Here is a 27363-nt window from a genome sequence, read left to right as displayed (position 1 = left end):
TTTCCCTTCTTTAACCAATCCTTTATCCATGCTAATATATTACACCAATCCCATGAGCCCTTACCTTGTGTAACAACCTTTTATGTGGCACCTTATCGAATGACTTTTGAAAATCCAAATATACTACATCCACTGGTTCCCCTTTATCTACCGCTAGTTACATCCTCAAAAAACTCTAATAAATTTGTCAAACACGATTTCCCTTTCATAAACCCATGTTGACTCTGCCTAATCATATTATGATTTTCTAAGTGCCCTGTTACCACTTCCTTAATAATGGATTCCAGCATTTTTCCGATGACTGATGTACATACGCACGTCAGGCTAACTGGCCTGTAGTTCCCTGTTTTCTCTCTCCCTCCTTTCTTGAATAGCGGGGTAATATTTGCTACTGTCCAATCCACTGGGACTGTTCCAGGATCTACAGAACCAATGCATCCACTATCTCTGCAGCCGCCTCTTTTAGAACCCTAGGATGTCGGCCATCAGGTCCAGGGGATTTATCGACTTTTAGTCCCATTAGTTTCTCCAGTAATTTTTCTCTACTGATATGAATTGTTTTAAGTTCCTCACTCTCATTCACCCTTTGGTAGCCCACTATTTCTGGTTTGCTTTTGTGTCTTCTACTATGAAGACAGGTACAAAATATTTGTTTAACGCATCTGCCATTTCCTGATTCCCCATTATAATTTCTCCTGTCTCAACCTCGAAGGGACCAACATTTACTTTTGCTACTCTTTCCTTTTTAAATACTTTAGAAGCTCTTACAATCTGTTGTTATATTTCTTGCTAGTTTACTTTCATAATCTATTTTCTCCCTTATCATCAATTTTTTGGTCGTCCTTTGTCGGGTTGGGTTAGTGTTAGAGTTTGGGTTTTGTAGGAAATGTGGTGACCAATTTGTGCACAGCAAGATCCCACAAACAGCAATGTGATGAATGACCAGATAAACTGCTTTTGGTGATGTTGGTTGAGGAATAAATGTTGACCAGGACACCAGGAGAACTCCCCTGCTTGTCTTTGAAATAGTGCCATGGGATATTTTACGTCCACCTGAGAGGGCAGACGGGGCGTCAGTTTAACTTCTCATCCGACAATACAACACTCCCTCAGTACTGAGGACACCCTCTAATTGTTTATATGCTGAGGACTCTCTCAATACTGCACTGAAGTGTCAGCCTAAATTATGTAATCAAGTTCTAGAATGGGGCTCAAACGCACAATCTTTTGCATCAGAAGCGGGAGCGCTATTACTGAGTCGAGCTGACACTCTACATATAAAATATCGGATACCTGGGTGTGAGTTACAGACTGGATTCCAATTAAGGAGCTTATACGTGTTTTGTGTATCGTGTGATTAGGTACCTTGCCCGCTTGTATCTGTTGTTTTTGATGTGTACTCTGTGGGGAATTTTAACTTGAAATCTTGACAGATTTCAGCTACAGCAAGTCAGCGTTTCCTGATGGCTATCGGTGATACAGGCTGGTGAACGAGCAGAGCCTCTCTTGTAAACTCCCAGAAAGTAATGCTGGGCCATAAAAAATAAAAACACGTCCCCAGGGTTCCGCAGTCTCGATTTAATTATAACTACAGAAAGAAATAGCCTCGCACAGCCTCACAGGCTTGACAGCCAAATATTTAACCTGGGAATAAAGTAGAAATGCCATTTTTCTTTTCCCTGAGCTGGATGAATAATCAGACTATTTACAGACTGAGAGGAAATAAACATCGCAGCGAGTCCAACCAATTTATGCTCTTTTTAAAAAATTTCAGCATGGATTGGCTGGGTGGGTGAAACATTAAAAGTAGCGAGTTTCACCACGAGATTCTCTGCTGTGTGTATGGGCATTAGAGGACAACAGGATTGGGCTTGGCTGTGATGCCCCTGTGATGGGATAGTCTGCCAATATTCAACATGTAGGCTCACGCAGGTGGAATCTCTGCTTGGTCAAAGAAGCAAAGGGCGCCTGCCCTTTGGAACAAAGATTAAATAAATCAGAGTCATTGCGCAGGCACAAGTACAACAGACTCACGCCAGCTGGGCGATGTGAAGAGGAAATGCTGAATTAGAAAAAGGACAATACAGACAATTAAACAGACAAGGAAAGGAAACTGCAGTATTTATTGAATCCAAATAATCCTTCATCCTCTCCTAGAGGTCTCTCTGTCTCTGAAGGATTTGCTGAACATTCAGTCAAACTGCCTCAAGGCCTGATAGGTCTCCTGAGCGTCACTGCTGGACTCTGGGCATGCTGGCTTTCTGGAAGTAAAAAGATTGGGATGGTAAACTGATTGGACAGGTTAGACTGGAGTGGCTCCTCTGTGCACTGCATGCACCAGCTGTATAATAAGCAGTTACTTAGCCCTTGTCCCTTACACCGATGGTAGGAGGCGTGAGTGTGCAAGGTGTCGTGTGACACACTCCTGGAGCGTACGCTTCTCCAAAGATCCACTGCAGAAAATGAAAACTATGCTGACAATCTTGAAGATGCCCACAGAGGCTGCAAAACAACAATGAGCTCTGTGGGCAGTCCCTCTCCCGTGTCCTGTTACACCACACGTTTTATATTGTAGCACATTTGAAAAAAAGAATATAAAGGGCTCCCAGATTGTTTAGTTGTAAATTCCCTCCCGTTGTGGAACTGAGTCATACAGATGAGGAAGATCCCAAGTGACCATTCTTCACGTTTGAGCCTAGTCAGTGAGTGTCGGCAGGCTCCTTAACCATGAGAGGCATCACAGTCTGTCTCCATCTGGCAAACAAACAGGCACTTTTGCATGGGAAGTGATCCACAACGGGAATCCTGGTTGAATTTTCTCTTCCCTACGCTAGGGAATGCCTGGATTGTTGCCCTGGCTGTAATCAGCTCACTGAGCAGACCATGGATCCAATCCCACACTTCCCTGGTCTGTGTGGCTCGGCACATTCACCCACTGAGCTTCAGTGAAGACAATGTCAAATTAACAAAATGTCGCACCTCAAAGTGAGCTGACCAGTTTGTGTGATGACTGCAAGTTGTCTTCGCTGAAGCTCAGTGGGTGAATGTGCCGAGCCACACAGACCAGGGAAGTGTGGGGTTTGATCCATGGTGCCTGGCATTGTTCTCTGACTATATATGTGGTAACCTTCAAGGAATCCCACACTCACCTGACGAAGGAGAAAGCCTCCGAAAGCTTGTGATTTTCAAATAAAACTGTTGGACTATAACCTGGTGTTGTAAGATTCCTTACATTTGGACTCAGGAATTGAAAGTACAATTTCAAAATTTGCGGATGACACTACATTGGGGGTATAGTTAATGCAAAGGAAGAATGCGTCAAAATGCAGGAATAATAAACTTGCAGAATGGGGGTGTAATTGGCAAATTAATTTCAATATAGGTAAGTGTGAGGTGGTGCATTTTGGCAGGAAGAATAAGGAGGCCACACACTGCTTGGATAATAAGAGTCTAAATGGGGTAGAGGAGCAGAGGGATCTGGGGGGTACAGATACACAAATCACTAAAAGTAATGACGCAGGTTAATAAGGCCATAAAACGAGCAAATCAAACACTGTGGTTCGTTTCTAGCGGGATAGAATTGAAAAGCAGAGAAGCTATGTTAAAATTGTATAGAACCTTAGTTAGATCACACTAGGAGTATTGTGCACAGGTCTAGTCCTCATATTATAAAAAGGATATAGAGGCACTGGAGAAGGTGCAAAAAAGATTACAAAGGTGATATCAGAATTGAAAGGATATCCTTATCAGGAAAGGCTGAACAGGCTGGGGTTCTTTTCTCTAGAAAAGAGAAGACTGAGGGGTGGCCTTTAAGATTATGAAAGGGTTTGATGGGGTAGACGTAGAGAAAATGTTTCCACTTGTGGGGGAGACCAAAACTAGAGGTCATAAATATAAGGTCGCCACTAATAAATCCAATAGGGAATTCAGGAGAAAGGAATAGAAGGTTATGCTGATAGGGTGAGAAGAAGTAGGGAGGGAGGAGGCTCGTGTAGAGCTTAAACACTGGGATAGACCAGTTGGGCCTGTTTCTGTGCTGTACTCAATGTAACACTGCCAGGAAACTCACCGTCACCGTAGGTGTATCAGGCAATCAGTTCAGTGTGGTTTCTGACCCAGGGCCAATGCAGAGTCAGTGAAGGACGAGCTGTCATAACTCAAATTAAATGTTAAGAAAAAAAGAACAGTGAAGTGTTTTACTCATTGGTGCTGTCAGGGAGTCCTCACTTTCAAACACTTTTTCTCCTAATCCATCCAAATCTTGTTAGCTGCAAAATGCTGATCCCAGTATGTTTTGCACTAACTCAGCTTCTCAGACAGGACCTGATTCAGCTGCTTCTCAGTGGGTGAAAGCATCAAGCATTCTTACTTCCTATTTCTCCTGGAGATGCCGACACTTCGTTAATGTATGGTTCCAGGGGGGTCAGGGAGTCCCAGGGGGGGGGTCAGGGAGTCCCAGGGGGGGGGGTCAGGGAGTCCCAGGGGGGGGGGTCAGGGAGTCCCAGGGGGGGGGGTCAGGGAGTCCCAGGGGGGGGGGTCAGGGAGTCCCAGGGGGGGGGTCAGGGAGTCCCAGGGGGGGGGGTCAGGGAGTCCCAGGGGGGGGGTCAGGGAGTCCCAGGGGGGGGGTCAGGGAGTCCCAGGGGGGGGGTCAGGGAGTCCCAGGGGGGGGGTCAGGGAGTCCCAGGGGGGGGGGTCAGGGAGTCCCAGGGGGGGGGGTCAGGGAGTCCCAGGGGGGGGGTCAGGGAGTCCCAGGGGGGGGGTCAGGGAGTCCCAGGGGGGGGGGTCAGGGAGTCCCAGGGGGGGGTCAGGGAGTCCCAGGGGGGGTCAGGGAGTCCCAGGGGGGGTCAGGGGGTTCCAGGGGGATCAGGGAGTTCCAGGCGGTCAGGGAGTTCCAGGGGGTCAGGGGGTTCCAGGGGGGTCAGGGGGTTCCAGGGGGTTCCAGGGGGGTCAGGGGGTTCCAGGGGGTCAGGGAGTTCCAGGGGTGGGGCTCTGCTGCACTCTGGGTCCCTGCCCAAGTGCCTATTCTTTATTTGTGAGTCTAGGCGATGAGTGTCATTTGGCTATTTGACCTCAGGGGTCGTCACAGCAGAGTCCGAACCTATCCAGATCTGATGTCCACTAGGGGTCACTGAATAATGATCCGGAACCTCAACTGATTTGTTCTCTGCCCAGTGCCGCGGTTTTGAGGCCAACTGTAGTGCTCCTAGTGATGCCGCAGCTGAAATCAGCACAGACCAGGGGGTTCTGGTTTCTGGTTTCTGGTTTCTATGCGTTTGGAGCACACCCCGTGTTGCATTTACCCACAAGACCATCGGGGGAAGCTATCGCGGTGAGGTACATGCTCTGATTGAGCGAGGGTGCCGTTCCACAGTCTGACAGAAGCTGAATGTTGGGGGTGGGGGGAGTTGAGGGGAGAAGAATCTGAAAGCTGCTCTCTCAGTGGCACCTGTTGTACATCTGAGACTCACTGGGTGGGGAATTGTGAAACTGAAAGTTTATTTAGGATACTAATTAAACTAATTAGAGGCGCAGAGCTGAGCTCTGAAATATTAAACAACAGTAGATCTGCAGTTGCAATTCCAGCACTCTGTTTATGTCTGGACACATTGTCAGAGGGAGGAAACTGTATAATTCTGCAAAAGAGGGAGAGTCAGGCATTCAGCCCATGAATCACTCTTGTCAACCTAACCTGATACAAAATCAGAGGCATGGCAGAAGACTGGCTGTCATACAGGAGGCCTAAGAGTGGGCTTTTCCTCTCACACTGGGACCAGGGGAGGAGACCCCCTGCCCTCTCACACTGGGACCAGGGGAGGAGACCCTCTGCCCTCTCACACTGGGACCAGGGGAGGAGACCCTCTGCCCTCTCACACTGGGACCAGGGGAGGAGACCCTCTGCCCTCTCACACTGGGACCAGGGGAGGAGACCCTCTGCCCTCTCACACTGGGACCAGGGGAGGAGACCCTCTGCCCTCTCACACCAGGTGGTGCTCAGCTCAGGATCCAGAAAGTGGAATGAGTCAATAATAATAAATACATTTTTTTAAAAATAGCTCACTACTCCCAGCTGTTTGCGGTGAGAGAGAGGGAGGGCAAGTAAGGGGGAGAAGATGCAGAGAGAGAGCAAGACAGAATAAGAAATAGATAGAGAGATAAACAGAGAAACAGGGACACAGCGAGACACACAGACAGACAGAGAGGGAAAGACAGAGACTGAGGCAGAGAGGTACAGACACAGGCATAGAGTGTAAGCAAGAGTTCCCAAATAGAAAGGAATTGCTGCAAAGCCTGATTAAAATGCAGACTCTGTTTCCCCATTCTGCTGGCAGCAGTTCCTGTATCTAACATCCTTTCTCTGGATGTTTTTGTTTAACTTGTGACAATGAGACTGACTTGAGGCTAACATTGCCAGTCAGGTCACAAGGCGGGCACACTGGAAGTAGCTGCTGAGGGCAGTCTGACACACTGATACTGACAATGTATGTTGGTGTGCTGCAGTCCAAATCCCTCATTGACAGAATAGAGCAGCACTGCAGGGAAAATCTGCAGCACCTTCTGCAGCCCAGGTTAGAGAGGGGGAGACAGATAGAGAGGGAGGGGGAGACAGATAGAGAGGGAGGGGGAGACAGATAGAGAGGGAGGGGGAGACAGATAGAGAGGGAGGGGGAGACAGATAGAGAGGGAGGGGGAGACAGATAGAGAGGGAGGGGGAGACAGATAGATAGATAGAGAGGGGGAGATAGATAGATAGATAGATAGAGAGGGGGAGATAGATAGATAGATAGAGAGGGGGAGATAGATAGATAGAGAGGGGGAGATAGATAGATAGAGAGGGGGAGATAGATAGATAGAGAGGGGGAGATAGATAGATAGAGAGGGGGAGATAGATAGATAGAGAGGGGGAGATAGATAGATAGAGAGGGAGAGATAGATAGAGAGGGAGACACACACAGAAACACGGAGAGACAGACAGAGATAGAGATAGATGCACAGAGAGAGATGCACAGAGAGAAGGTGGCAGAAAGGGATAGGTAGACAGACAGACAGAGAAAGAGAGACAGAGCACTACAGACGCGCAGTCACAACAGAGAAATAATGACAGAGGGAGTGAGAGACACACCCAAAAGGAAAGAGAAAGATAGATACAGAGACAGAGAAACACAGACAGGGCCGGGGGGCAAGGACAGAAACAGAGAGATGCAGAGACTGACACAGACAAAGAGACACAGACAGAGAGAAAGCACAAGCTCCCCAATAGAAAGAAATGGCAAAAATTCCACAAAGCCTGATTAAATTGCAGGTTTTGTTTTCTAGCCTGTCTTGATCTTTTCCCACTATGTTGCCCCTATGGTGCACTCTCTCTCGGCCTTGATCTTTCTCACCAACTCTCCCATTATGTCTCTTTGTCTCTGTGTCTCATCATTTTAAGTGTACATTAGGCAGTTTTCACAACTCATTTTAAATTCAAAAGAGAAAATCTCCCCATCAGGACCTATTTAAAGTAGGAAATTATCAAAGGCTCTGATTTTATCTGGGTTTGTACCTGACTTTTGTGGCCCTACTTTATGTGTGAGGTCAGACATTGAGTATTCACAGTCTAATCAACTATGGGAGGCATCAGGAGTGGGTCACTAGATGGCAGTCAGATGATTTTCCTCTCTCTCTCTGGCCCAGAGATGCTGACGCCAATTGGAGCTGCCCCACTCTATCTTGGCTGACATCAGTCAACACAGCACAGACCAGGGATTGAGTGTGCATCCTCTGCGACTCAGTAACACTGAACACTGTGTGATCACTGGAGGAAATCTGTGTCCCCAGGCCGGGTGAAGAGTTGCAACAAATGGACTAGCCGCTAAGCATATAACACATGTTGCTGCTCAGGGGCGTACCGCAGTCGAACAATAAATATGAAACCTTTAATGTGCCAGCAACTGAGGTCAGCAACCAGGAAAAAGCAGCTACAACAATAAGGAAATAGGTGGAAAGTTATTAACTCATTGTAAGCATATTCATACAGTCAGATATAAGCTACAAGGACCATATTCTCAGTCATCCCAACACTGAAACACTGAGCCTCAATCAGGGATATACCCTCGAAACCACAACTGAAACCAGCAACACTGAAGAAAAAGCTTTACCTACATTCCAACTTGCTTTTCACTATTCTTTTCCTCCTCTCCTGAAGGTGCTGGCTTTTCCAGAGTATCTGTAGCACTCTGGTACCCATCCAAGTGCCTGTTCTGCATTTGGGAGGCAGGGCAATGGGTGTTGGCAAACTATTTGACTGTGGGGGCATCACAGTTTCATCACCTGATAACCACATACGCACACTTTCCAGCAGGGTCCACTGGATAGCGGTCAGAAGTGAGAACCCTGACTGATTTTTTTCCTCCCTAGCATGGGGACACTGAAGCCAATGCCAGCACTCCAATTGCTACCCAGCTGAGCGCAGCATGTCCCAGAGAGAGGATACTGGAGATATATTTATATCCACACATGGAGACTTTCTTTCCCTCAAGGGCTGCCTAAATTCAAGCTAAAGTTCTGTAAGTGCATGAACAAGACCTGTTTTATTGAGGAAGTGTCTTTTCAATCTGGGAACAAAACTGGGCCAATCAGGGATGTGGGACAATTGGGGAATTTATGGAACAATTCTACACTGGGTGTAATTGTGTTTGTACATTGCCTGATATTCTACACTGGGTTTTGTACATTGCCTGATATTCTATACTGGGTTTTGTACATTGCCTGATATTCTATACTGGGTTTGTACATTGCCTGATATTCTATACTGGGTTTGTACATTGCCTGATATTCTACACTGGGTTTGTACATTGCCTGATATTCTACACTGGGTTTTGTACATTGCCTGATATTCTACACTGGGTTTTGTACATTGCCTGATATTCTACACTGGGTTTGTACTCTGCCTGATATTCTATACTGGGTTTGTACATTGCCTGATATTCTACACTGGGTTTGTACTCTGCCTGATATTCTACACTGGGTTTGTACATTGCCTGATATTCTACACTGGGTTTGTACATTGCCTGATATTCTATACTGGGTTTGTACATTGCCTGATATTCTACACTGGGTTTGTACATTGCCTGATATTCTACACTGGGTTTGTACTCTGCCTGATATTCTACACTGGGTGTGATTAATATATATGTATATTAATATTAATATATATGGTGAAAAGCTGAGGGAACACCTTTTGTCACATCTCACCAACCAGAGAATGTTCCCTTTATTCCTACTCTCTGTCTCTTACCTTCCAACCAATTACCAACCCATATCACAAGTTTATCTCCAATTCTGTTAGCTCTAATTTTTGCTAATAATCTCTTATGTGGAAATTTATCAAATGTCTTCTGAAAATCCACATAGACAACATCCATAGACACTCCTTTATTCACTATGTTAGTGATCTCCTCAAAAAATTCAACTAATTCGTCAGACATGGCCTACCCTTTACAAATCCATGCTGATATATTTATCCAAGTGCTCAGTCCCTCTGTCCTGATGATAGATCCTAGTAACTTCCCCACACCTGATGTTAAACTGACAGGTCAGTAATTTCCTGGTTTCACCCTCCCTCCCTTCTTAAATAATGGAATGACATTTGTAATTTTCCAATGCATAGGCACAATTCCTGAATCTAGAGATCGTCGGAAAATGATGACTAATGCCTCACCTATTTCCTTTAATACCCTGGGATGGAAACCATCATGAGGTTTGTAAGTTATTCTATGATTCTGTTACCCTTTGTTTGAAAAAGCTTCTTCCGAGTTCCCTGTTTATTTTTAATTTTTAAATATTTAAGCCAAACCCTTGAAACATCACAGGTCACTTGGAGTTTCCTTTCTGCCCCCAATGAGAACATGCCCAGTTTCTTTAACTTATCTCATACTGTAATATCTCGGACTCCTGTGATATTTGCCCTACACTGTACCCACTCCAGACATTTTTTCTCTCTTTCAAGCTTACTTTTTCCTCTCAGATTTTCCTGTTTTCTCTCAACCAGTAATCAGTCATCAACAACTTACATTTTGAATCTGTAATTTACAGCACAGAACGGGGCCATTCAGCCCATTGTGCCTGTGCTGTTACACCATACTTTTCTTGTAACAAAATCTCCCAAGGAGTTTTACAAGGGAAAACTGCACAGGGAGTAAGGGAGACATTAGGGGAGGTGACAAAGTGCAATGGCTTGAGAAATAGATGACTCTATATGATGGCCATTATCAACTGACAGGAAATTATTTTGGACCAGGGTATGGTGGAGTGAAATCCAGAGATAAAGGAAAACATTCTGACTGATGACGCCACCCAGTCACCTCTCATTCTTTTCTAAAACAAAATGGGATAGTATTTTGACATATTACCAGAGTTGAGAAAATAGCATGTATCACATGATTGATAAATTAGACATTTTAACAGAATAAAATGAAAGAAATGTCCGTGTACTGTGACACCAGCAGACACTTACCGTGGAGACTGCACCATTCTTTTTGGTTTGTATGGAAGAGCCAATAGTTCTTTCTGTGGAAGAGAAAGTTGAAAGTGATTTGTCCAGCCATTTGCAGAAACACCAACAAACTGATTTCTTGTGTTTACAAAACTGCAAATACACTGTCCCTCCTCCCTGCTTTCCTTATCATTCTTTCCCAAGTCCTAGAAAGTGGAACTTAGCTTCCTTCCATTTCCCCTTCCTCCTACAACCCACGGGCCTTTAAAACAGTTTCACCTAACTACTTCTTGACCGAAATGGAGACAGGGGTAGGGGGGCTTAGAGTGAAGGTCAAACTGAACAAGATAGGTTCTATGTGGCTGTATCATATTGGTGATTTCATCTTAGCCCCAGCTTCTTGTATTGAGCAACTAAAATGGAGACTCAACGCCCATAGGGCAGGATACTGTCAAGAACAGAAGAAGTAAGGGAGAAGTAAAATAAATCAAGAAGTAGTTAGGTGAAACTGTTTTAAAGGCCTGTGGGTTGTAGGAGGAAGGGGAGATGGAAGGAAGCTAAGTTCCACTTTCTAGGACTTGGGAAAGAATGATAAGGAAAGCAGGGAGGAGGGACAGTGTATTTGCAGTTTTGTAAACACAAGAAAGGAAAGTTCAAAGGAACACTGACCAGAGTAGTATCAAAAAAAAAGACACAAAACGGTTGTGATGGAGAGTAAGAGTTTGGAAGCTAGACGTGAAAGAGGGATTCACAATCAGAACACAAACTTTTGCTTGTATCCTGTACAAATAGTAATATCTTTATCTCTATGGATGAAACTCAATATCCCCTCCTCAAAAGTACAGCCAATGCTATCGAAAAGGATGCATTTGAGAACCACTCCAAAGCCTTGCTACGAAGTTCGCTACAAGTCCTTCACAAGACAGAAAAAGCTACTTAAGAAAAATATCCTGTACTTAGGAAGCAATAAATGTTTGGAATAATAGGCAAGAGGAGGAAAAGCATTCGGATGCCATGATGGGACAGTTGATGCACTGGAGATGTAGGTATCAATGTGCCAAATGGACAATTCATGTGGCATTAAAGGTAAATTTATTTCCTGTTAGAATGTAAAGCACAGAACGAGGAAACACTCTGTCTCCACTCAAAAGTACAGCCCTTATCTCCAGTTTGAAGTCATTATGTAAGGCAAGCCATTACTGCTAACCGAGATATCAGGATCAGAGGCAAATGTTTTTTTTAGTTTTTCATTCATGGGATGTGGGCGTCGCTGGCAGGGCCAGCATTTCTTGCCCATCCCTAATTGCCCTCGAGAAGGTGGTGGTGAGCCGCCTTCTTGAACCGCTGCAGTCCGTGTGGTGAATGTTCTCCCACAGTGCTGTTAGGTAGGGAGTTCCAGGATTTTGACCCAGCAACAATGAAGGAACGGCAATATATTTCCAAGTCAGGATGGTATGTGACTTGGAGGGGAACGTGCAGGTGGTGTTGTTCCCATGTGCCTGCTGCTCTTGTCCTTCTAGGTGGTAGAGATGGCAGGTTCGGGAGGTGCTGTCGAAGAAGCCTTGGCGAGTTCCTGCAGTGCATCATAGAATCATAGAAGTTACAACATGGAAACAGGCCCTTCGGCCCAACATGTCCATGTCGCCCAGTTTATACCACTGAGCTAGTCCCAATTTCCTGCACTTGGCCCATATCCCTCTATACCCATCTTACCCATGTAACTGTCCAAATGCTTTTTAAAAGACAAAATTGTACCCGCCTCTACTACTGCCTCTGGCAGCTCGTTCCAGACACTCACCACCCTTTGAGTGAAAAAATTGCCCCTCTGGACCCTTTTGTATCTCTCCCCTCTCACCTTAAATCTGTGCCCCCTCGTTATAGACTCCCCTACCTTTGGGAAAAGATTTTGACTATCGACCTTATCTATGCCCCTCATTATTTTATAGACTTCTATAAGATCACCCCTTAACCTCCGACTCTCCAGGGAAAAAAGTCCCAGTCTGTCTAACCTCTCCCTGTAAGTCAAACCATCAAGTCCCGGTAGCATCCTAGTAAATCTTTTCTGCACTCTTTCTAGTTTAATAATATCCTTTCTATAATAGGGTGACCAGAACTGTACACAGTACTCCAAGTGTGGCCTCACCAATGCCCTGTACAACTTCAACAAGACATCCCAACTCCTGCATTCAATGTTCTGACCAATGAAACCAAGCATGCCGAATGCCTTCTTCACCACCCTATCCACCTGTGACTCCACTTTCAAGGAGCTATGAATCTGTACTCCCAGATCTCTTTGTTCTATAACTCTCCCCAACGCCCTACCATTAACGGAGTAGGTCCTGGCCCGATTCGATCTACCAAAATGCATCACCTCACATTTATCTAAATTAAACTCCATCTGCCATTCATCGGCCCACTGGCCCAATTGATCAAGATCCCGTTGCAATCCCAGATAACCTTCTTCACTGTCCACAATGCCACCAATCTTGGTGTCATCTGCAAACTTACTAACCATGCCTCCTAAATTCTCATCCAAATCATTAATATAAATAACAAATAACAGCGGACCCAGCACCGATCCCTGAGGCACACCGCTGGACACAGGCATCCAGTTTGAAAAACAACCCTCTACAACCACCCTCTGTCTTCTGTCGTCAAGCCAATTTTGTATCCAATTGGCTACCTCACCTTGGATCCCATGAGATTTAACCTTATGTAACAACCTACCATGCGGTACCTTGTCAAATGCTTTGCTGAAGTCCATGTAGACCACGTCTACTGCACAGCCCTCATCTATCTTCTTGGTTACCCCTTCAAAAAACTCAATCAAATTCGTGAGACATGATTTTCCTCTCACAAAACCATGCTGACTGTTCCTAATTAGTCCCTGCCTCTCCAAATGCCTGTAGATCCTGTCCCTCAGAATACCCTCTAACAACTTACCCACTACAGATGTCAGGCTCACTGGTCTGTAGTTCCCAGGCTTTTCCCTGCCGCCCTTCTTAAACAAAGGCACAACATTTGCTACCCTCCAATCTTCAGGCACCTCACCTGTAGCGGTGGATGATTCAAATATCTCTGCTAGGGGACCCGCAATTTCCTCCCTAACCTCCCATAACGTCCTGGGATACATTTCATCAGGTCCCGGGGATTTATCTACCTTGATGCGCGTTAAGACTTCCAGCACCTCCCTCTCTGTAATATGTACACTCCTCAAGACATCACTATTTATTTCCCCAAGTTCCCTGACATCCATGCCTTTCTCAACCGTAAATACCGATGTGAAATATTCATTCAGGATCTCACCCATCTCTTGTGGTTCCGCACATTGATGACCTTGTTGATCCTTAAGAGGCCCTACTCTCTCCCTAGTTACCCTTTTGCCCTTTATGTATTTGTAGAAGCTCTTTGGATTCACCTTTGCCTGATCTGCCAAAGCAATCTCATATCCCCTTTTTGCCCTCCTGATTTCTCTCTTAACTCTACTCCGGCAATCTCTATACTCTTCAAGGGATCCACTTGATCCCAGCTGCCTATGCATGTCTTATGCCTCCTTCTTCTTTTTGACTAGTGCCTCAATCTCCCGAGTCATCCAAGGTTCCCTACTTCTACCAGCCTTGCCCTTCACTTTATAAGGAATGTGCTTACCCTGAACCCTGGTTAACACACTTTTGAAAGCCTCCCACTTACCAGACGTCCCTTTGCCTGCCAACAGACTCTCCCAATCAACTTCTGAAAGTTCCTGTCTAATACCATCAAAATTGGCCTTTCCCCAATTTAGAATTTTAACTTTTGGGCCAGACCTATCCTTCTCCATAGCTATCTTAAAACTAATGGAATTATGATCACTTGTCCCAAAGTGATCCCTCACCAACACTTCTGTCACCTGCCCTTCCTTATTTCCCAAGAGGAGGTCAAGTTTTGCCCCCTCTCTAGTTGGGCCATCCACATACTGAATGAGAAATTCCTCCTGAATACACTCAACAAATTTCTCTCCATCCAAGCCCCTAATGCTATGGCTATCCCAGTCAATGTTGGGAAAGTTAAAGTCCCCTACTATTACCACCCTATTTTTCTTGCAGCTGTCTGTAATCTCCTTACATATTTGCTCCTCAATTTCCCGTTGACTATTTGGGGGTCTGTAGTACAATCCTATCAAAGTGATCTCTCCCTTCTTATTTTTCAGTTCTACCCATATGGACTCAGTGGGCGAACCCTCGGATATATCCCCTCTCACTACTGCCGTGATGTTCTCCCTAATCAAGAACGCAACTCCCCCTCCTCTCTTACCTCCTGCTCTATCTTTCCTATAGCATCTGTACCCTGGAACATTGAGCTGCCAGTCCTGCCCCTCCCTTATCCATGTTTCAGTAACAGCTATAACATCCCAGTCCCATGTACCCATCCATGCCCTGAGTTCATCTGCCTTGCCCATCAGACTTCTTGCATTGAAATAAATGCAGTTTAATCTAGACTTCCCTTGGTCTTTGCCCTGCTTTCTCAGACCATCTGTCCGGTCATGTTTTGTACACTCTCCCTTACTGCCTTTTGTTTCTGTCACCATTTTATTTCCCACTGACTTCCTGCATCGGTTCCCATCCCCCTGCCACATTAGTTTAAACCCTCCCCAACAGCACTGGCAAACACTCCCCCTAGGACATTGGTTCCAGTCCTGCCCAGATGCAGACCGTCCAATTTGTACTGGTCCCACCTCCCCCAGAACCGGTTCCAATGGCCCAGGAATTTGAATCCCTCCCTCTTGCACCATCTCTCAAGCCACGTATTCATCTTAGCTATCCTGTCATTCCTACTCTGACTTGCCCGTGGCACTGGTAGCAAACCTGAGATTACTACCTTTGAGGTCCTACTCTTTAGTTTAACTCCTAACTCCCTAAATTCAGCTTGTAGGACCTCATCCTGTTTTTTACCTATATCGTTGGTGCCTATATGCACCACGACAACTGGCTGTTCACCCTCCCCCTCCAGAATGTCCTGCAGCCGCTCCGAGACATCCTTGACCCTTGCACCAGGGAGGCAACATACCATCCTGGAGTCTCGGTTGCGTCCGCAGAAACGCCTGTCTATTCCCCTTACAATCGAGTCCCCTATCACTATAGCTCTGCCACTCTTTTTCCTGCCCTCCTGTGCAGCAGAGCCAGCCACGGTGCCATGAACCTGGCCACTGCCACCTTCCCCTGGTGAGCCATCTCCCCCAACAGTATCCAAAACGGTATACCTGTTTTGGAGGGAGATGACCGCAGGGGACCCCTGCACTGCCTTCCTACTCTTCCTCTGTCTGTTGGTCACCCATTCACTATCTCCCTCAGTAATTTTTATCTGCGGTGTGACCAACTCACTGAACGTGCTATCCACGACTTTCTCAGCATCGCGGATGCTCCAATATGAGTCCATCCGCAGCTCCAGAGCCGTCAAGCGGTCAAACAATAGCTGCAGCTGGACACACTTCCCGCAGGTGAAGGAATCAGGGATACAGGAAGGAGCCCTGAATTCCCACATCTCACAAGAGGAACATGACACGGCTCTGGGATCTCCTGCCATGACTTAACTCTTAAGTTAGCTTAACAACAACTGCAATGTCAAGAGAAAAAAAAGGAAAGAAAAACTACTTACCACTCCCTTTAAGGAGTTTACTCCTTCAAATTGTTCTCAATTTAGAGAATGTTAACTACACTAGGGACCTTGATTCACTAAAAAATAAACGCTACTTCCTATAAGACCTGCAGACCTTCCCTTTCCTTTTACTTCAGTTACTGTAGATAAGTAGAAATACTCACCTGAACCTACTCACCAATCAGGTGCCTCCCCTGTGTCGCGTCCCGATCTGATTCCTGACGTCACTTCGAACTCGGTCGCAGCTCGGCTCCGCTTGGCTCCTCTCAGCGCTCTGAAATCCCGCCTTTTATCGGACGCTCCCTCCGCTCGGCTCGGCTCCTCTCAGCGCTCTGAAATCCCACCTTTTATCGGACGCTCCCTCCGCTCGGCTCGGCTCCTCTCAGCTGTTCTCAGCGCTCTGAAATCCCGCCTTTTATCGGACGCTCCCTCCGCTCCGCTCGGCTCCTCTCAGCCTGTGGATGGTACACACTGCAGCCACGGTGCGCCTGTGGTGAAGGGAGTGAATGTTTAGGGTGGTGGATGGGGTGCCAATCAAGCGGGTTGCTTTGTCCTGGATGGTGTCAAGCTTCTTGAGTGTTGTTGGAGCTGCACTCATCCAGGCAAGTGGAGAGTAGTCCATCACACTCCTGACTTGTGCCTTGTAGATGGTGGAAAGGCTTTGGGGAGTCAGGAGGTGAGTCACTCGCCGCAGAATACCCAGCCTCTGACCTGCTCTTGTAGCCACAGTATTTATATCGCTGGTCCAGTTAAGTTTCTGGTCAGTGGTGAACCCCAGGATGTTGATGGTGGGGGATTCGGCGATGGTAATGCTATTGAATGTCAAGGGGAGGTAGCTGGACTCTCTTGTTGGAGATGGTCATTGCCTGGCACTTGTCTGGCGTGAATGTTACTTGCCACTTGTCAGCCCAATCCTGGATGTTGTCCAGATCTTGCTGCATGCGGGCTCGGACTGCTTCATCGTCTGAGGGGTTGCAAATGGAACTGAACACTGTGCAATCATCAGCGAACATCCCCATTTCTGACCTTATAATGGAGGGAAGGTCATTGATGAAGCAGCTGAAGATGGTTGGGCCTAGGACACTGCCCTGAGGAACTCCTGCAGCAATGTCCTTGGGCTGAGATGATTGGCCTTCAACAACCACTACCATCTTCCTTTTTTTATTCCTTCATGGGATGTGGGCGTTGCTGGCGAGGCCGGCATTTATTGCCCATCCCTAATTGCCCTTGAGAAGGTGGTGGTGAGCCGCCTTCTTGAACCGCTGCAGTCCGTGTGGTGACGGTTCTCCCACAGTGCTGTTAGGAAGGGAGTTCCAGGATTTTGACCCAGGTATGACTCCAGCCACTGGAGAGTTTTCCCCCTGATTCCCATTGACTTCAATTTTACTAGGCTCCTCAGTGGCACACTCTGTCAAATGCTGCCTTGATGTCAAGGGCAGTCACTCTCACCTCACCTCTGGAATTCAGCTCTTTTGTCCATGTTTGGACCAAGGCTGTAATGAGGTCTGGAGCCGAGTGGTCCTGGCAGAACCCAAACTGAGCATCGGTGAGCAGGTTATTGGTGAGTAAGTGCTGCTTGATAGCACTGTCGATGACACCTTCCATCACTTTGCTGATGATTGAGAGTAGACTGATGAGGCGGTAATTGGCCGGATTGGATTTGTCCTGCTTTTTGTGGACAGGACATACCTGGGCAATTTTTCACATTGTCTGGTAGATGCCAGTGTTGTAGCTGTACTGGAACAGTTTGGCTAGAGGCGCGGCTAGTTCTGGAGCACAAGACTTCAGCACTGCAGCCGAGATGTTATCGGGGCCCATAGCCTTTGCTGTATCCAGTGCACTCAGCCGTTTCTTGATATCACGTGGAGTGAATCGAATTGGCTGAAGACTGGCTTCTGTAATGGTGGCCATATCGGGAGGAGGCCGAGTCGGATCATCCACTCAGCACTTCTGGCTGAAGATGGTTGCAAACGCTTCAGCCTTGTCTTTTGCACTCACGTTCTGGACTCCGCCATCATTGAGGATGGGGATGTTTACAGAGCATCCGCCTCCCGTTAGTTATTTAATTGTCCACCACCATTCATGACTGGATGTGGCAGGGATGTGCAGAGCTTTGATCTGATCCGTTGGTTGTGGAATCGCTTAGCTCTCTCTACAGCATGTTGCTTCCGCTGTTTAGCATGCATGTAGTCCTGTGTTGTAGCTTCACCAGGTTGGCACCTCACTTTTAGGTACGTCTGGTGCTGCTCCTGGCATGCTCTTCTACACTCCTCATTGAACTAGGGTTGATCCCCTGGCTTGTTGGTAATGGTAGAGTGAGGAATATGCCGGGCCATGAGGTTACAGATTGTGCTGGAATACAATTCTGCTGCTGCTGATGGCCCACAGCACCTCATGGATGCCCAGTTTTGAGCTGCTAGATCTGTTCTGAATCTATCCCATTTAGCACATTGATAGTGCCACACAACACGTTGGATGGTGTCCTCAGTGCGAAGACGGGACTTCGTCTCCACGAGGACAGTGCGGTGGTCACTCCAACCAATACTGTCATGGACAGATGCATGTGTGACAGGTAGATTGGTGAGGACGAGGTCAAGTAGGTTTTTCCCCTCGTGTTGGTTCGCTCACCACCTGCCGCAAGCCCAGTCTGGCAGCTATGTCCTTCAGGACTCGGCCAGCTCGGTCAGTAGTGGTGCTACCGAGCCACTCTTGGTGATGGACATTGAAGTCCCCGACCCAAAGTACATTCTGTGCCCTTGCCACCTTCAGTGCTTCCTCCAAGTGGTGCTCAACATGGAGGAGGACTGATTCATCAGCTGAGGGAGGACAGTAGGTGGTAATCAGCAGGAGGTTTCCTTGCCCATGTTTGACCTGGTGCCATGAGATTTCATGGGGTCCGGAGTCAATGTTGAGGATTCCCAGGGCCACTCCCTCCTGACTGTATATCACTGTACCGCCACCTCTGGTTGGTCTGTCCTGCCAGTGGGACAGGACATACCCAGGGATGGTGATGGATGAGTCTGGGACATTGGCTGAAAGGTATGATTCTGTGAGTATGGCTTTGCCAGGCTGTTGCTTGACTAGTCTGTGGGACAACTCTCCCAATTTTGGCACAAGTCCCCAGATGTTAGTGAGGAGGACTTTGCAGGCTCGACTGGGCTTGGTTTGCCTTTGTCGTGACCAGTGGTCTCATGCCGGGTGGTCCGTCCAGTTTTATTCTTATTGTGCCTTTCTGCAGCGAGATTGTACAACTGAGTGGCTTGCCAGGCCATTTCAGAGGGCAATTAAGAATCAACCACATTGCTGTGGGTCTGGAGTCACATATAGGCCAGACCGGGTAAGGATGGCAGGTTTCCTTCCCTAAAGGGCATTAGTGAACAAGATGGGTTTTTACGACAATAATGGCTACCAATTTTTTTTAATTCATTGGATGTGGGCGTCGCTGGCGAGGCCAGCATTTATTGCCCATCCCTAATTGCCCTTGAGAAGGTGGTGGTGAGCCGCCTTCTTGAACCGCTGCAGTCCGTGTGGTGAAGGTTCTCCCACAGTGCTGTTAGGAAGGGAGTTCCAGGATTTTGGCCCAGCGACGATGAAGGAACGGCGATATATTTCCAAGTCGGGATGGTGTGTGACTTGGAGGGGAATGTGCAGGTGGTGTTGTTCCCACGTACATGCTACTCTTGTCCTTCTAGGTGGTAGAGGTCGCGGGTTTGGGAGTTGCTGTAGAAAAAGCCTTGGCGAGTTGCTGCAGTGCATCCTGTGGATGGTACACACTGCAGCCACAGTGCGTCGGTGGTGAAGGGAGTGAATGTTTAGGGTGGTGGATGGGATGCCAATCAAGCGGGTTGCTTTGTCCTGGATGGTGTTGAGCTCCTTGAGTGTTGTTGGAGCTGCACTCATCCAGGCAAGTAGAGAGTATTCCATCACACTCCTGACTTGTGCGTGGTAGATGGTGGAAAGGCTTTGGGGAGTCAGGAGGTGAGTCACTCGCTGCAGAATACCCAGCCTCTGACCTGCTCTTGTAGCCACAGTATTTATATGGCTGGTCCAGTTAAGTTTCTGGTCAATGGTGACCCCCAGGATGTTGATGGTGGGGGATTCGGCGATGGTAATGCTGTTGAATGTCAAGGGGAGGTGGTTAGACTCTCTCTTGTTGGAGATGGTCATTACCTAGCACTTGTCTGATTACTGATACTTGTTTTTTTATTCCAGATTTTATTTAATTAATTGAATGTAAATTCCTCAGCTGCCATGGTGGGATTTGAACTCATGACCCCAGATTATTAGTCCAGGCCTCTGGATTACTAGCACAATAACATAACCACTATGCTACTGTACCCGTATGTATGATGCAATGGTTCTTAGTTTATCGCCTAATGGTTTTGAAGTGACTCACTTTAACTGGATAGATGGGGAAGGGTATGGGGATGTTACCCTGTGTCCACAGGGTATGAAAACGTTGCCTGTTCCCACACCCTGTGATTTGTTTCTTTAATTAAATGTTTTCGTGTGGATGGTTTTGCTGCTGTCTGACTCAATTAGGAACTTACAACAATTGAGCAAATTAATTCATATTTTCCAAGGTAATTTTATTATAACCACACACCTCACCATCCCTTTCACCTTTTTACTGGTGCACCTAATATTCATGGTTGCCTGTTCCCAAAGGGGGGCTTTCAAAGTACACAACTCCCAGAGCAGCTGCACTGAGCTATCACCAGTACTGACACACAAGGCCTGTGTGACCTTTTCCAAACCTCAACTTTAAAGGCAAATGTGAAAGTACATGAACCTGAGGCAGTAGTGGGTTTGTGCAGCTTACTCACCCTAACCTGGGCTATAAGGGGAGGGGGCTGTGCAATCTCTGCTACAAGGGCTTTACATGGAGATTGACCCCATTCCCTGTGTGCACACACTGATTGACGGACATGGAAAATGATGTCAACCCCAAAACCAAACAGGAGGCAGTTGGATAGAGGCAGAACAAGAGATGGGATCACGGTTTAAGTTCTGAGATTTGCCTCACTGTTGATAAAAACCCTTATTAATCTCAACAGCAAGAATTCACATTTATATAGCACCTTTAATGCAGCAAACTATCCAAAAGTGCCTCACAGTAAGGGTGGACTCGAAGAGGAGTAGGAGGCACATTAAGGGAAGTTGCCAAAGGCACTGTCAAAGAGGTAATCTCAAGGAGGCTTTTGAAAGAGAGGAGAGAGCCGGCAGGGTGGAGGGGCTTAGGGAGAGAGTTCGCTGGCTGAGTTCAAGATGGCTGCAGGCACTGCTACTGACAGTAGAATAGATGGAGGGGCAGAAGACAAAAGCTGGAAGAGCAAAGGGTATGGGCCGGGACATACAGCTGGAGAAGGTTGAAACGGCTGGGTCGAGAGAGGCCATGGGGGGATTTGGAAATAAGGATGAGGATCATCAAAAAGACGCACTGAGGAACAGGAAACTAATGGAAGTCAGCAAGCATTGGGGTGAGAGGTGACAGGAGATTTGTGAGCAAGGATGTGTTGGAGTTTATGTTGAGTGAAGTGGAGGAGGCCAGCAAGGTGGAAAAGTTGAGTCTGAAGGTGACAAAGAACCTCAGTAACTAGTGTCTTTACATCAGGAAGTACAGTAGTAAGAGAGAAATTGAATTTTTTTTTAAAAAACAGATATCTTTGTGTCCTGTTTACATCTGAAAGGTTTCCAGCAACACACTCACAAAATGAACTCTCTATTACAAAAACAGATGGTCTGACATCATAACTGTAGGCAAAGTAACAACCCAATCTATTCACAGAGTTACAGGGTCTGTACTGAGAGTCACCCCAATCTATTCACACAGTTACAGGGTCTGTACTGAGAGTCACCCCAATCTATTCACACAGTTACAGGGTCTGTACTGAGAGTCACCCCAATCTATTCACACAGTTACAGGGTCTGTACTGAGAGTCACCCCAATCTATTCACAGAGTTACAGGGTCTGTACTGAGAGTCACCCCAATCTATTCACACAGTTACAGGGTCTGTATAGAGTGTGCCCCAATATATTCACATCTAGAAGGGATTGTGTAGAGTGTGCCCCAATATAGCACAGCTCGAAGGGGTTGTAAAGAGTATACCCCAACATATTCACAGCTAGAAGAGACTGTGTAAAATGTAACCCAATATATTCACAGCCACAGGAGCTGTGTGGGGCTTTGTCTGTGCAGTGAGTACGTTGGGGGGAGAGGTAATAGGGGAGAAATGCTCCTACACACTGCAGCATAAATCTTCAACATTGCGACATGGTCAGAATCTATTTTTTTTTGCTGAAAACAGCAGCACAGAGCAGCGGGCTGGGCACACATGAAGGAAATGCTAAAAGAAAAATCATATTTTTTAAGAACTCCAATGAAAGATTTCTACAGGAAAATTGCATTTATTGATTTTTCAACAGCATAAGTGTTTCACTCAGGATTTTTTAAAACCTAATCCTGAAGCACTCCTTTAAATCTTGGGTGTTTAGTAAAAGTGCTGACAGAGTCTGCAGAGCCCACTCATGGATCAGCGCAATTGATTTTTATTAAAGATTATCCCCCTTCTGTTTAATCTTTCGCTCTGGTGAGCAGATCAAAAAAATAAGGTGTCTGGATTTGTTTTTTGCCAATTTTCTCTCCTGCAGTTGCCTGTCGTGCTGAAGTACACATCTACAGGTGCCAGCGGCCCTCAAATGGCCATCTTTCATGTGTGAGTTGGCAGGATAATTGACTGCAGGGGCATCACAATTAGCTGGCCCTGTGCACTGAGTAGCAGGAATCATTAAATAGCCATCAGGAGGGAGAATCCTGGTTAATTCTTTTTCCCTTTTTAGCCCAGGGGTGCTGAGACAATTGTTGACATACCGGATAAAAACAGCCAACTCAGACTAGGCCAGCAATTGAACCTGGGACATTCTGGTCTGTAGGACTCAGTCACACACTTGACCAACTGAGCCACTGGCTGTTGACCCACTGGATCTTGAAGGAAATGATGAAAGAAAGATCTTCTGTTAGTGTCTCCTCATTAATGTGAAATGGTGCTAGGCCAATTTACACCAAGTGATGGGGACCAAGGATTTCCAGGCCATGTACAGATGGGATCAGCTGTCGTGATATCACCTCCTGCTCAATGTACAATAAACTTGAAAAAGGGCACCTTTTACTGTGCCACTCCATGTTAACCTTTTGTCAATGGCCACAATCCCAAGCAGCATCTTGCTTGAGGGCCACTCTCAGGAATGCTCCAACACACTATCACAGAATGGTCGGCCTGGGTCCACACCATCAATATCTCACACAGTGAGCTCCTGAGATCACTGGTGCAGCGTTGTGCAGCTGCCGAGTATCCCTTTCACTTGTGCCACAGATGCTGGGATTGCCCCATCTCCTAATTACTGTTTCCTTGTTCCCTATAAAGAGAATGGGCTGAAAATGGAATGCCAGAGTCTGGCAAAAGCTTCAGATGAGGGGGGCCGCATAATCCCTGAGTATCATTACTCTAATCTTTGCTGCTTCTAACTGGAGCCGATCCGGCATAGAATTCTGAAGCTCATGAAAGCAGATTGCACCAGGTAGGATTAATTTATGGAGCATTTTGGGGACTACTGCAGATAGAGCCTTACCTTCTTTTTAATGTGGGACTGAATGAGCAGCTAAATGACACGGTGAGCTAGATGGAAGGAATGGCCTCCTCATATGATATTTATTGACTCATATTACGTGGCTGAGTTAAAAACCAGTCACAAAGCTGTTATTGAGAAAAAGTCAACAGAATAGGAACAATCCTGGTCAAACTGGTGCAATATATCGCGTGGTTGCATACAGAGAGCGCTTTGTCCTGTACAACCCGCAGGCTGGTTTTTGGCTCCAGTATATTGACTGCTCCATGTATCCCCAACAGTCCCTGCATTACCTGTAGAATGAAGGATTTCTCTTACCTTTATTCTCTCCTCCCTCTGTTTATTGATTAACTCTAAGATCTCTTCTCGTTTCTTTGCCTACAAAAAGAAGGAATGATTGTAGTCATTGCTCTTATTTGTCCCATTCTTTATTCCTAGTTCCAGGGAATCATAGTAAAGACAATCTCTGCATATTCCTTATTCAATAAATAAAACCACCTTCTGTCCTGGGCATTCTGACATCATCAATAAATCCTTCCATTTATACAGCACCTTATCGCATTGAGTACTTCACACAATCAATAATGTCCAAATCTCAGTGAGCATTGTTATGGAGGCAAACACAGCAGCCCATTCTGTGCATAGCAACATTCCCAAGCAGGCAATGAGATGAATGACCAGTTAGCTTGTTTTGGTTGAGACAGGAATGTTTGGCCGGGCACCAGGAAAACTCCCTGCTCCACTGCCACAGGATGCGTAACATCCACCCGAACCAATGGAAGGTTTAAGGCCTCACCCAAAGGACAGCACCTCTGACAATTCAGCACTCCCCGAGCGCTGCACCGGAGTGTCACCTCAATTATGATTGCAAATCCTAGAGTAAGACTTGAGCCTACAACTTCCTGCTCCAAACACAAGAATGCTATGAACTGAGTCATACAAACATAGAAAATAGGAGCAGAAAAGGCCTTCGAGCCTGCTGCGCCATTCAATATGATCATGGCTAATCCTCTATCTCAATATTCCCATTCTCTCCCCATACCCCTTGATGCCTTTTGTGTCTGGAAATCTATCTATCTCCTTCTTAAATATATTCAGTGACTTGGCCTCCACAGCCTTCTGTGGTAGAGAATTCCACAGGTTCACCACCCTCTGAGTGAATAAATTGCTCCTCATCTCAGTTCTAAATGTCCTACCCCGTATCCTGAGACTGTGACCCCTCGTTCTGGACACCCCCAGCCAGGGGAAACATCCTCCCTGCATCCAGTCTGTCTAGCCCTGTCAGAATTTTATATGTTTCAATGAGATCCCCTCTCATTCTTCTAAACTCGAGTGAATACAGGCCAAGTCGACCCAATCTCGCCTCATACGACAATCCTGCCATCCCAGGGATCAGTCTGGTGAACCTTCGCTGCACTCCCTCCATGGCAAGTATATCCCTTCTTAGGTAATGAGACCAAAAATGCACACAATACTCCAGGTGTGGTCTCACCAAGGTCCTGTATAACTGCAGTAAGACATCCTTGCTCCTGTACTCAAATCCTCTTGCAATGAAGGCCAACATACCATTTACCTTCCTAACTGCTTGCTGCACCTGCATGTTTGCTTTCAGTGACTGGTGTACAAGGACACCCAGGTCCCTTTGTACATCAACGTTTCCCAATCTATCACCATTTAAATAATAATCTGCCTTTCTGTTTTTCCTTCCGAAGTGGATAACTTCATATTTATCCACATTATACTGCATCTGCCATGTATTTGCCCACTCACTCAACTTGTCTAAATCGCCTTGAAACCTCTTTGCATCCTCCCTCACAATTCACAATCCCACCTAGTTTTGTGTCATCAGCAAACTTGGAAATATTACATTTGGTTCCCTCATCCAAACCATTGATATATATTATGAATAGCTGGGGCCCAAGCACTGATCCATGCGGTACCCCACTAGTCACTGCCTGCCACCCTGAAAAAGACCCATTTATTCCTACTCTCTGTTTCCTGTCTGTTAACCAATTTTCAATCCACGTCAGTATATTACCACCAATCCCATGTGCTTTAATTTTGCACACTAACCTCTTATGTGGGACTTTATCAAAGGCCTTCTGAAAATCCAAATACACCACATCCACTGGTTCTCCCTGATCTATTCTACCAGTTACATCCTCAAAAAACTCCAGTAGGTTTGTCAAACACGATTTCCCTTTCATAAATCCATGTTGACTTTGTCCAATCCCGTTGATATTTTCCAAATGTCCTGTTATCACATCCTTTATAATAGACTCTAGCATTTTCACTACTACTGATGTTAGGCTAACTGGTCTGTAGTTCCCTGTTTTCTCTCTCCCTCCTTTTTAAAATAGTGGGGTTACATTTGCCACCCTCCAATCTGCAGGAACTGTTCCATAATCTATAGAATTTTGGAAGATGACAACTAATGCATCCACTATTTCCATGGCTACCTCTTTCAGAACTCTGGGTTGCAGATTATCAGGCCCTGGGGATTTATCGGCTTTCAGTCCCATTAATTTCTCCAGCACTGTTTTTTTTACTAATACGAATTTCCTTTAATTCCTCCTTCTCACTAGTCCCTTGGTTCCCTCGCAGTTCTGGGGAGTTATTTGTGTCCTCTTCCGTGAAGACAGAACCAAAGTATTTGTTTAATTGCTCTGCCATTTCCCTGTTCCCCATTATAAATTCTCCCGTTTCTGACTGTAAGGGACCTACATTTGTCTTCACTAATCATCTTCTTTTTACATACTTGTAGAAGCTTTTACAGTCCGCTTTTATGTTCCTTGCAAGTTTACTCTCATACTCTATTTTTCCCCTCTTAATCAAACTCTTGGTCCTTTTTGAGTCAAGTTGACACATTACAATAGATTCTTATTTAAGTTTTTCATGGGGTAATTATTGTGTCAGATATTATTAGGTGTCACAGCTGATTACACAGTCACTTTTCCTCACTTGTTATTTTTTCTTTATCATTTGTGATCCACATAACATTTCCCAGGCTAGAGGTGACCTGCCACTGGGCATCGGTCAGTGCCACTCTGCAATATGATCACGAAGTCCCATCTTCGCAATAAGGATACCATCCAATGTGTTGTGTGGCACTACCACCGTGCCAAAATGGGATAGATTCAGAACAGATCTAGCAGCTCAAAACTGGGCATCCATGAGGTGCTGTGGGCCATCAGCAGCAGCAGAATTGTATTCCAGCACAATCTGTAACCTCATGGCCCGGCATATTCCTCACTCTACCATTACCAACAAGCCAGGGGATCAACCCTGGTTCAATGAGGAGTGTAGAAGAACATGCCAGGAGCAGCACCAGGCGTACCTAAAAATGAGGTGCCAACCTGGTGAAGCTACAACTCAGGACTACATGCATGCTAAACAGCAGAAGCAACATGCTATAGACAGAGCTAAGCAATTCCACAACCAACGGATCAGATCAAAGCTCTGCAGTCCTGCCACATCCAGTCATGAATGGTGGTGGCCAAATAAACAACTAACGGGAGGAGGAGGCTCTGTAAACATCCCCATCTTCAATGATGGCGGAGTCCAGCGTGTGAGTGCAAAAGACAAGGCTGAAGCGTTTGCAACCATCTTCAGCCAGAAGTGCCGAGTGGAC

The 27363-nt window shown here is 46.2% G+C and overlaps 1 protein-coding gene across 1 annotated transcript in view; it reads right to left on the bottom strand.

The window, feature by feature from the left end:
• Nucleotides 1-2104: 2104 nt before the first annotated feature.
• hoatz (HOATZ cilia and flagella associated protein) overlaps nucleotides 2105-27363 on the bottom strand; it is a 60354-nt gene continuing 35095 nt past the window's right edge. The window contains exons 4-6 of the mRNA XM_067970735.1: nucleotides 24051-24110; nucleotides 10496-10548; nucleotides 2105-2261 (exon numbers count right to left, since the gene is read on the bottom strand). Of these exons, the coding sequence (XP_067826836.1) occupies nucleotides 2192-2261; nucleotides 10496-10548; nucleotides 24051-24110 (183 nt within the window). The 3' untranslated portion in view covers nucleotides 2105-2191. The remainder of the gene's footprint in view (nucleotides 2262-10495; nucleotides 10549-24050; nucleotides 24111-27363) is intronic.

The sequence above is a fragment of the Heptranchias perlo genome, chromosome 33 (genome assembly GCF_035084215.1).
Source record: "Heptranchias perlo isolate sHepPer1 chromosome 33, sHepPer1.hap1, whole genome shotgun sequence".
NCBI lineage: Eukaryota > Metazoa > Chordata > Chondrichthyes > Hexanchiformes > Hexanchidae > Heptranchias > Heptranchias perlo.
Note: the sequence above shows the minus strand (reverse complement) of the source record. Positions and strands in the feature narration are given on the sequence as shown.